At 42.8% G+C, this 12,014-nt stretch overlaps 1 protein-coding gene across 3 annotated transcripts in view; it reads right to left on the bottom strand.

Moving 5' to 3' along the window:
- ACRBP (acrosin binding protein) overlaps positions 1-12,014 on the bottom strand; it is a 79,721-nt gene that overhangs the window by 29,386 nt on the left and 38,321 nt on the right. For 2 of the 3 annotated variants that reach the window (XM_068119207.2, XM_068119209.2), the window contains exons 5-7: positions 7,570-7,734; positions 5,275-5,561; positions 1,783-1,900 (exon numbers count right to left, since the gene is read on the bottom strand). In XM_068119207.2, coding sequence (XP_067975308.1) covers positions 1,783-1,900; positions 5,275-5,561; positions 7,570-7,734 — 570 coding nt within the window. The remainder of the gene's footprint in view (positions 1-1,782; positions 1,901-5,274; positions 5,562-7,569; positions 7,735-12,014) is intronic. The other variant, XM_078779468.1, reaches the window with a different exon arrangement.

A 12,014-nucleotide genomic window follows, 5' to 3' on the forward strand; every position in this document is an offset into this window, starting at 1 on the left:
AGCCAGCATCATATCATTGCTCTAACTGTCTAACACTATAATACTGTTACCGACGCGGTGGTGGATGTTGGTTCACCGAGCGGTTTGGTATGACCGCGCCTGCACGTTTACCCGATTATGCTCGAACGTTGCCGAGTCGCGCTACGCTAAATCAATTGAGGAAAAGGACACAACGGCTGGGTTAAAATGACACGACACCAAGGGTTCAGTTCTCAAGACCTCCGGAGGAGGTTATATTAGGGCGGAAGGTTAGATTACAGGAATGAGAGGGACAGCATAGAAAGACAGGCACTTAGACACACTTATCTTATTCCCTGACAGACGACAGATAAACAGGACAAAACTGACTCACACGGGGATTGATGGCAAGGAAAGGCAGAATCGATGGCTCCAGGTGCACCTGGGCTCAGGGCAGGATCGACCCGGTCCGGTCTAGAGATGCGGGGAGGTCGCAGCGCTCGGATGTGGTGATTGTCTTCTCAAGCTGGGGGCGCATCTCACGTCACGTCCGGTAAGTCGCTGCGTATATCCGGCGGGGAGTGACACGCCCTCGGCTCGTTAGCTCCGCCCCAGATGGAATCGGCCCGTTGCTTCTCATTGGGTGCGTGCGGGGGGGGTTACCGGCTCCGCCCTTGACGAGGGGCCGACAGGCAGCCCCTTCTTGGTAACCCCGTCGGCGCACATGGGTAATGGCGGCTAACCGAGCCGGAGTGAGGACGCACACTCCCCGCACGCCGCGCCACGCCCCTCTGTTGTTGTAGTTGTTGTTGTAGTTGTAGTTGTAGTTGTTGTTTGGGGAAGAAGATGGGAGGAGGTATGGGAAGGTCCTAAACTCACTACTGGTGCCATATAATCACATTCTGGTGCAACGAAGAGTCAGAATTAATGGAAACGAGTCCTTAACTGACATAGACTAAGAATAACTAGCAAGATGTCCGAAAGTTGTCTACGTGAGATGCGGTGGACCTGGGCACGACATTTAATGGGGGAAAAAGGGGAAGGTCGGTTCTACAGAGTGTTATTTACAGGCAATGGGACTAGGGAATGGGGGATTGGGGATAGTTGGGGAGTATTGGGGAAATAGGGGAATATTTACAAGCGGATATGGAGGCCAAATGCCATATTCGCAACAATACATTTACATCTCTGCGAACATTGGAATCTAAGAACACGTTCTGTGGAATACACGACTGCAGAGCCTGATCTAAGAACAGCATCAAGAGCTAGAGCCTACCAAACTTATATAATCTGCAAGCCATTGTGTTTCTTGCACTTTTCTTTCATGAGAATAGGAGGAAGAGGGATGCAGGAAAGGATAAGTCAAGGAATCGTTCATGAGAACAAGAGGAAAGCAAATGGCAAACATGGAAATGTACACACACAACCCAGCACAATTGTAAGCTTTGTGTGCACACTTCCTTGTGAAAGGTCAATTAGCCTTTCCCTTTGGGATTAGTTTTATCTCCAGGAGAGGTGTTCTCTCTTGGTCGCTTAAACAGGGTAACCATCATCTCCAAGTAGGCCATTTCCACTGTACAGGGTGACTGGCCTGAATGGCTGTGCAGTGCTTTCCTCCAATTGAGAGCCAGAACAGGCATTTTGCAGAATAAATACTATTGCTTGTTTAAAGGAAATATCATAATGCCTAGACTTCCCCTGGACAGTGATTGTCATGGAAATTGATTGATAAACCATTGCAATCATGGAAGTATATTTAGCTATGGGATTTTCACATACAGTTGCCATGGAAATTTGTAGATGCTTGGTGTGTGCTCCACATACCGTGAATTCCTTGGTGTTGTCAATACCCAAAGAGCTGTGCCAGTGATGCATGTACCCCAACCTGATACACACTCTCGCACTGATGACTTGACACAGTACACTCGGGGAGGTCTGCATCCTGCACAAAACCACCACATATATTCAGCACACACAGAGAACAGATCATAAGACAATTCTTCAGAGGCTGTGAACTTTACTCAATGCACGGATCTTGTATTTGCTTCATAAACACATGGTGTATGCTGCACCTTCCTTTACACGAATGATATCAAGACCTTTTAATCTGTGTCAAAAAAAATTTTTTTTTAATACACTAGTAAAAAGCTTGTCAAAAATGACGAGTTGGAACAGGGTTGGAACAGTTCATTTGATGGTGCAACCTCATGAGCGTGCCAAAGTCTGAAGCCTCAGCCGAGCGTCAGGTGTGCTTATATCTTCGTTATTTATAAGACATCATACGGCTGTAAATGAACATTCATTTTACTCTGAGTGTGTTGTACATCATGTGCAGCATATTTCACCTCCTGCACGAAACTTGTATATATTTTTGTTTTAAAAAATATGCTTCTGCACCCCGCCCTTGAGGCTCGGTTTGCAAGCCACCATCTACAATTACAATAGAAGGGACATACACTAATTGGCCAAAAGTATGTGGACACATCAACATCACACCCGTATGTGCTCGTCAAACATCTCATTCCAAAATCATAGGCATTAATATGGAGTTGGCCCCCCCTTTGCTGCTACTGTATAACAGCCTCCACTCTTCTGGGAAGGCTTTCCACTAGATGTTGGAACATTGCTGCAGGGATTTGCTTCCATTCAGCCACAAGAGCATTAGTGAGGTCGGGCACTGATGTTGGACGATTAGGCGTGGCTCGCAGTCGGTGTTCCAATTCATCCCAAAGGTGTTCGATGGGGTTGAGGTCAGGCCTCTGTGCAGGCCAGTCAAGTTCTTCCACACCGATCTCGACAAACCATTTCTGTATGGACCTCGCTTTGTGCACGGGGCCATTGTCATGATGAAACAGGAAAGGGCCTTCCCCCAAACTGTTGCTACAAAGTTGGAAGCACACAATTATCTAGAATGTCATTGTATGCGGTAGCGTTAAGATTTCCCTTCACTGGAACTAAGGGGCCTAGCCCGAACCATGAAAGAAGCCCCAGACCATTATTCCTCCTCCACCAAACTTTATGATTGGCACTGTGCATTCAGGCAGGTAGTGTTCTTCTGGCATCCGCCATACCCAAATTAGTCTGTCGGACTGCCAGATGGCGAAGCGTGATTCATCACTCCAGATAACACGTTTCCACTGCTCTAGAGTCTAATGGCGGTGAGCTTTACACCACACCAGCAACCGTTTGGTATTGCACATGGTGATCTTAGGCTTGTGTGCAGCTGCTCGGACATGGAAACCCATTTCATGAAGTTCCCGAAAAAAAGGTGTTGTGCTGACGTTGCTTCCAGAGGCAGTTTGGAACTCAGTAGTGAGTGTTGCAAATGAGGATAGACGATTTTTACGCGCTATGTGATCAGCACTTGGTGGTCCCGTTCTGTGAGCTTGTGTGGCCTACCACTTCACGACTGAGCTGTTGTTGCTCCTAGACGTTTCCACTTCACTGTGGCCTACCAGGTGCTGCACCGCCAGCTAGCAGCAGGCATCTCATGGCAGAATTAGCCACATATTAGAGGGCAGTCCTTGGGGCTTAAAGGTGGCATGTGCGTAAAAAGAGAGTTGACATCACAGATGAGCTCTAGCAGGGCAGAAATTTCACAAACTAACTTGTTGGAAAGGTGGCATCCTATGACCCACGTTGAAAGTCACTGAGCTCTTCAGTACGGCCCATTCTACTGCCAATGTTTGTCTTGCATGGCTGTGTGCTTGATTAATTATACTTGTCAGCAATGGGTGCGGCTGAAACAGCCGAATCCACTAATTAGAAGGGGTGTCCGCATACTTTTGGCCATGTAGTGTAATTCCTCTTTTATGGAAAATGTTTTTCGAGTTTGTTTTATCCTCAAAAATAGACCGTAGTGAACACACATTCGTGTTGAAAGATTGGCCTTTAAAACTTACCCTTACGAAGGGGAACAGACATCTGTACAACACACACACACAAACTGACATTGTGTTTTATATGGTAGATCAGGGGGAAAAACTTAAGCAATTTAACAGCCTATTGTAACCTTTGCTTCACGATGGATAACCTTTGTGCTCTTTGACACGACTCGATTCAAATCTGATTCTACCTTGCCCTGGTATATCATTTCCAGACCCACACTGCTTTGGCACTACAATTTCTAAACAATATGGTTTATTGTGACTATTTTTGAATAATTAAACAATGAGTGAGGTATTCAAGTGAAATGATTCTAGTATAGATAGGTGTCATTAATTTAAACTTATTTCATTTTATAGCCTTGAGCTTTCTTGCAGGAAATTGCAAAAAGATAGAAAGGGCAGAGGAGTGATGAGGCCCACAAGCGGAAACAAAGACTGGAACCGTAAGACTGGAAAGTAAATGTGAAGACGTTTGGTAAATGACACTGTAAAGTGAGAAGGATAGAATAGACAATGGAGAAAAAAGGGTTTGAATTAAGGTTTTAGAAGAAGCCATAATAAACAGAATATAACTTGGCTTGTGGGTAAGAGATGCCACAAATACTGACAAACTCGACAGTATAAGGACTCCACATGGACTACAATATCGAAGGATATGGGAGCACGAATATGATTGATCTATGATCTTAATATAATAGAGCAAACGTATTATATGGTTATGTCGTTATGTTTATATGCGACGAACACGTCTTTCTTCTTCTTCAAAAAAAAAATTAATACCCTCTTAATTATGTTTAGACTGCTGAGACCCCTCAGACATTTGATGACCCTTTAATTCCCCCAAGACCCTTAAGACCACGAAGACCCCTGAATACCCAAAATACCCTGAAAGACCCAAAAGACACGGAAGACCCAAAACACCCCAAAGTCCCAAAATATCCTGAAAGGCCCAGAGGCTCAAAAAGACACTGAAGACCCAAAATACCCTTGAAGGCCCTGAGGCTCAAAAATACCCTGAAGACCCAAATGGCCCCGAACACCCAAATGGCCCCGAAGACCCAGATGGCCCCGAAGACCCAAATGGCCCCGAAGACCAAAACCACCCAAAAGTCCCCAAAGACCCAAAAGACCCCGAAGACCCAAAACACCCCGAAGACCCAAAACACCCTGAAGACCCAAAACACCCTGAAGTCACCAAAGACCCTTAAAGACCCTTTAGACCCAAAATACCCTTAAATACCCTGAAGAACCAAAATACCCCAAAGACTCTTAAAGACCCAGAGGAAACAAAAGACCCAAAAACCCCTGAAGACACCGAAGACCCAAAATACCCTGAAGACCCCGAAGACCCAAAATACCCCGAAGACCCAAAATACCCTTAAAGGCCGAATGCAAACCAAATACCAGCATGCTATACACAAATGCACACCTGTGGTTTTGCATCTGACTGCTGTTGGGTGTCTGGGGTGCTTCTGTCATCAGTGAATTTTCATTTCCCTTGTTCGGTGTGTGTCTTGTCAAGCTAGCATGATGTAGATATTTCTTGTGCTCCAGTTTCTCTTCCATAGACTTTGCCACAAGCTGGGCAAGTTGGCTCATTTTGAAAGCCTCGGAAAGTGCTGCAGCCTTTGCCTCTTCCATGTGTGGGTGATGTTTTACTGTCTGCTCAGCAAGGTCTGCCAAGCCCTGGTTCAACTCTTCACTGATGGATTCTGGCTGCATAAGAAACATGTAACATAGGCAGGCATACAAGGTTCCATCGTATATTTTAGATTAAGGAAATACAGGAGACATTTAGCTCTTTCCACAATTCATTCACTTAACCAACAACAACAACAACATGCATTTTAAGGCCATTTTCCCTGCTAGAGCGGGGGTTAGCCTTAACCATTTATTCATTTAAGAATAAATTTAAGTTAACCTTAACTTAACCATTTAAGAATTCATTCACTTAACCGTTCAATATAATAATAATAATAATACTTTTTATTGTCATATTTGGTGTTCGCCTAATAGACTAGGAATATAATCTCAAAAAATTACATGATGGGTAACTGTTTGTTACAAGCTGTCACCCATGCTAGGATTGAACCATGACACCTCCTGAGCAATATTAGCCTGGATGACACTTGATATTTTGATTTGGGACCTCACAGTGGGTTATTTTGTGAAAAAGGTCAATCGCGAAATATCTGATTTTCTCGAAAATACAAAAATGTCAATAAAATGACCAATAATTCAGTTGCAAACTTATTTTTGGTGTCAAAATGAGCAGAATAACAATACATATTGTAAAAATATTGGTTTATACAATAATATCGGGAAATTTACAAAGAATGGCAAAAAATACAAAAAAATGCCGAATAATTATTTCGGTTTCACCGTAAACATATAACAAAAATTGTAATAACTTCACAAATAAACATCCCATGCATATGTTTTAGGTATCAAAATCATTCATTATTATTCCCTCACATAACAGTAACAGACAATTGGTTTACAACTATGAATAAAACCACCTTTTAGAGGCCATTTTTCCCCGCAAGCGGGGGTTGGCCTTTTTCGGGAACTGTGGTTGTTGTTGTTTTTCGGTCCCCTTTTTGAAGCAATGTTTTACGGCCGGATGCCCTTCCTGACGCCAACCCTTTTTGCCGCCTTTAACGACAAGCAGGGAATTACCAGTGAACTGGTACTCAATTACAACTCAACTTACAACTGTGAATAAGACTGATTAATTACAACAAACATAACCCACCCCCTACCTAGTGAAACTTAAGATTCGCTGACCGGTAATATTTGTAAGAACATGATATATGGTAAGACTACCTTATATGGTAAGAGTCTCACACACCAAGTTTGATCAAAATCCATAAATATTTGTGGATGTTGAAGTCTTAACGTCGTTTCGGAGCTGAAAACAATATGGCGGCCTATGGCGGCCATTTTGTGACGGATTGGGTTGGAATGCAATAGCAACCTACCTTGTGAGGAAAGGGATAAACATTCTAAGTTTGATCAAAACCTGTTAATATTTGTGGACGCTAGAGTGTTAACGTCGTTTTCATGACCAAAAACAAAATGGTCGCCTAAGTCCGCCATTTTTTAACGGATCGGGCTGAAATGTAATACCAACCTGGTCGTTGGGGTAAGGATGCTGCATGTCAAGTTTGATCAGAATCGGTTTATATTTGTGGACGCTGGAGTGTTAACGTCGAAAAGTTAACGGACGACAGATGACAGACGACGACGACAGACGACGGACGCCGGAGGGTTCAGTATGTGATGAACTCAACTGGACGGTAGTCCAGTTGAGTTAAAAACTAGACTTAGATTACGATATGGAGAACATTTGTCTTCCAAAATGCATCGTATCTTGGAGGCATCCTGTGCTAAAATGACAACCTCAGTAATATAATTGGATTTCACAGGGGAAATCAATCCAGCAATAGGTCAAACATTCACATCTAAGCTTTAATGAACTTTTCAGCAGCAAATGCACCAGCATTGCACAACCAACTTTGCACTTGTTTATTCCCACTTAAGACCATGGCATATATCCATTTTACCCTTTTCATCTATCGTACAAGCTATAATTCGCAAAAGGCACTGTGACGATGTATTCCTCCTACTCACAAAATAAAGTGAAATGTTTTGCTATATAAACACGTTTTTGAATACTGCTCATGCACGTGGTGCGAGATTAAACGTGGTTGGTAAAATCCACCTGTTTCAAGGATAAGGTGTTCTCAGTGCCATCTCGAATCGCCATGGGAATGTCCATATGAACAGTGGTTGCTGAAGAATCCTTTGGCCTCTTCAATTCAGACAGAAAATTCACAAACTCCTTCAACAGCTGGTCCATTTTCAGTGACACTTCGACTGGCAGGTTCTGCGGGAATAAGGAAAGAGCAAAACCTGGATGATGGAGATTCTGTTCGCCGAGCATCAGCAGTGCACTTTCAATGTCTGCTCTGCATTGTCTGACTGCTGTGGGACAACTGGGATTTGCAAAGCCAAAGGCGTCTATCTCATTAATGACTGCCAACGATATTTTGCAAGAGTTCATTCTTCATTGTTAATTCACATCAGCACAATCTTGAACTCTTTTCTGTTTTCGGTGTCACGGCCAGAGCAACAAATATGGTACATGGCACCGAGTCTGTGATGTCACACAGGAGAGCAGATAAATTATTTATCGATGTTAAAGTTTAACAGTTGCGTACATTTCTCTTCTAGTATACAATGAAATGTGCAGCAGCCAATCCCTTTTGCATTTTAAATGATTAATGAACCCACTTTCCCAGACACTTCACTCAATAGCATGTTCAGAACTGCAATCGCTTTCAATTTGATTTCCCAGGAATTTAGTTGAAAGGTCACTGCCAGTCCACCAGCCAGCTTTAACCGAGTCGGCTGTCTTGTCTGCCTCCATCAATAGAGAATAGCGTACACGATGTGGTGCCAAATGCTTTGCTTTGCCAAAATCATTAAATTATTCAATCAAATGAATGTATAAAAAATTGAAAAAATAGTGAGGAAAAGGCAGAATTATGGCAAATAACCTTCTTACTCCCACCCCACTTTCCTGTCACCCCAACTCCCACTCCATATGATATTACCAGATCTCATTAATCAATTTTCTGCATAATTAGCATCATTCAACACCTTCTTTGCTGTAATATGCTAATTTCAGCAGTGCAGCAGAGATTACACAAAGGCAACTGTGTTAAAAGTTCAGTGTTCAGCCCTGAATTACAAGTGTTACAAGTGCAGTGTTGAGCCCTGAATTACAAGTGTATAAGTTCAGTTTGAGCCCTGAATTACAAGTGTACAAGTGCAGTTTGAGCCCTGAATTACAAGTGTTACAAGTTCAGTGTTGAGCCCTGAATTACAAGTGTTACAAGTTCAGTGTTGACCCCAGAATTACAAATGTTACAAGTACAGTGTTGAGCCCTGAATTACAAGTGTTACAAGTGCAGTGTTGAGCCCTGAATTACAAGTGTTACAAGTGCAGTGTTGAGCCCTGAATTACAAATGTTACAAGTACAGTGTTGAGCCCTGAATTACAAGTGTTACAAGTTCAGTGTTGAGCCCTGAATTACAAATGTTACAAGTACAGTGTTGAGCCCTGAATTACAAGTGTTACAAGTTCAGTGTTGAGCCCTGAATTACAAGTGTTACAAGTGCAGTGTTGAGCCCTGAATTACAAATGTTACAAGTACAGTGTTGAGCCCTGAATTACAAGTGTTACAAGTTCAGTGTTGACCCCAGAATTACAAGTGTACAAGTTCAGTGTTGAGCCCTGAATTACAAGTGTTACAAGTTCAGTGTTGACCCCAGAATTACAAATGTTACAAGTACAGTGTTGAGCCCTGAATTACAAGTGTACAAGTGCAGTTTGAGCCCTGAATTACAAGTGTTACAAGTTCAGTGTTGACCCCAGAATTACAAATGTTACAAGTACAGTGTTGAGCCCTGAATTACAAGTGTTACAAGTACAGTGTTGAGCCCTGAATTACAAGTGTCCAAGTGCAGTTTGAGCCCTGAATTACAAGTGTTACAAGTTTAGGGTTGAGCCCTGAATTACAAGGGTACAAGTGCAGTTTGAGCCCTGAATTACAAGTGTTACAAGTTCAGTGTTGAGCCCTGAATTACAAGTGTACAAGTTCAGTGTTGAGCCCTGAATTACAAGTGTTACAAATTCAGTGTTGAGCCCTGAATTACAAGGGTACAAGTGCAGTTTGAGCCCTGAATTACAAGTGTTACAAGTTCAGTGTTGAGCCCTGAATTACAAGTGTACAAGTTCAGTGTTGAGCCCTGAATTACAAGTGTTACAAGTTCAGTGTTGAGCCCTGAATTACAAGTGTTACAAGTTCAGTGTTGACCCCAGAATTACAAATGTTACAAGTACAGTGTTGAGCCCTGAATTACAAGTGTACAAGTGCAGTTTGAGCCCTGAATTACAAGTGTTACAAGTGCAGTGTTGAGCCCTGAATTACAAGGGTACAAGTGCAGTTTGAGCCCTGAATTACAAGTGTTACAAGTTTAGGGTTGAGCCCTGAATTACAAGGGTACAAGTGCAGTTTGAGCCCTGAATTACAAGTGTTACAAGTTCAGTGTTGAGCCCTGAATTACAAGTGTACAAGTTCAGTGTTGAGCCCTGAATTACAAATGTTACAAATTCAGTGTTGAGCCCTGAATTACAAGTGTTACAAGTTTAGGGTTCAGCCTTGAATTACAAATGTTACAAGTTCAGGGTTGAGCCATAAATTACAAGTGTTACAAGTTTAGGGTTGAGCCTTGAATTACAAGTGTTACAAGTTTAGGGTTGAGCCCTGAATTACAAGTGTTATAAGTTTAGGGTTCAGCCTTGAATTACAAATGTTACAAGTTCAGTGTTGAGCCCTGAATTACAAGTGTTACAAGTTTAGGGTTGAACCCTGAATTACAAGTGTTACAAGTTTAGGGTTGAGCCTTGAATTACAAATGTTACAAGTTCAGTGTTGAGCCCTGAATTACAAATGTTACAAGTTCAGTGTTGAGCCCTGAATTACAAGTGTTACAAGTTCAGGGTTGAGCCATAAATTACAAGTGTTACAAGTTTAGGGTTGAGCCCTGAATTACAAATGTTACAAGTTCAGTGTTGAGCCCTGAATTACAAGTGTTACAACTTCAGTGTTGAGCCCTGAATTACAAGTGTTACAAGTTGAGGGTTGAGCCCTGATTTACAAGTGTTACAAGTTTAGGGTTGAGCCTTGAATTACAAGTGTTACAAGTTCAGTGTTGAGCCCTGAATTACAAGTGTTACAAGTGCAGTGTTGAGCCCTGATTTACAAGTGTTACAAGTTCAATGTTGAGCCCTGAATTACAAGTGTTACAAGTTTAGGGTTGAACCCTGAATTACAAGTGTTACAAGTTTAGGGTTGAGCCCTGATTTACAAGTGTTACAAGTTCAGTGTTGAGCCCTGAATTACAAGTGTTTCATGTTTCGGGTTGAGCCCTGAATTTCAAGTGTTACAAGTTTAGGGTTGAGGCCGGAATTACAAATGTTACAAATTTGGGTTCAGCCCTGAATTACAAGTGTTACAAGTTTAGGGTTGAGCCCTGAATTACAGGTGTTACAAGTTTAGGGTTCAGCCCTGAATTACAAATGTTACAAGTTTAGGGTTCAGCCCTGAATTACAAATGTTACAAGTTTAGGGTTGAGCCCTGAATTACAGGTGTTACAAGTTCAGTGTTGAGCCCTGAATTACAGGTGTTACAAGTTCAGTGTTGAGCCCTGAATTACAAGTGTTACAAGTTTAGGGTTGAGGCCTGAATTACAAATGTTACAAGTTTAGGGTTCAGCCCTGAATTACAAATGTTACAAGTTTAGGGTTGAGCCCTGAATTACAGGTGTTACAAGTTTAGGGTTCAGCCCTGAATTACAAAATTTTTTTTTTTTTTTTGTATACTGAATCGAGGCTCGTGAAAGAGCTAACATTTACTTCACAAACAAATCGACCAGACAAACAAAATACACAAAAAGAGGAAGCGGAAGACAAGATGGGGAGAAAAGGGGAAGCACACAAACACAACATCCGAGAGCAGGGAGATGTGTGGAAGGGAGAGGGCTTGGGGGGAGGAGGCATAGGAAGGCGGGGGGTATGGGGGGGTGGGAGAGGTATAAAATACATGGACACTGCTAGAGCTTCCAGAAAAGAAGTCGGTATTTCAAAAAAATTGTATCTGGGATGAATTAACGGGGATAGAAGAGATCAAGGTTTTGGATGGGGGAAGATAAGAGATGGTGGTGAACAGCTGTTTCAAAGACCAGGAGGGAGGAGTGGGATTGAGGAGAGTGAGGGAGTTTGCTCCAGAGGCAGGAGAAAAGAGGAAGAAATGAGTGAAGGTGAGCAGAGGGTCTTGATTTTGGCAGTTTCAGCAGAAGATGGTTGCTGGCAGATCTTGTGCGACCTGTAGGAATATTTGGGGGACAGAGCACAGATAGAGCTGGGGGAGCAAGGCCGGAGAGGAGTCGGTAGAAAACAGAAAGACCACCAACCTGCCTGCGGTGAGTAAGTGAAAGGCCCTCGGAGATAGCTTCATCGCGGGAGATTCCAATGATTCTGAAAGCTTTGGTTTTTAACAGCGTGAAGCCGAGCGAGGTGTGAGGCAAGAGCACCAGCC

Source organism: Myxine glutinosa, chromosome 6, assembly GCF_964187855.1.
Source record: "Myxine glutinosa chromosome 6, kmMyxGlut1.1, whole genome shotgun sequence".
Taxonomy (NCBI): domain Eukaryota; kingdom Metazoa; phylum Chordata; class Myxini; order Myxiniformes; family Myxinidae; genus Myxine; species Myxine glutinosa.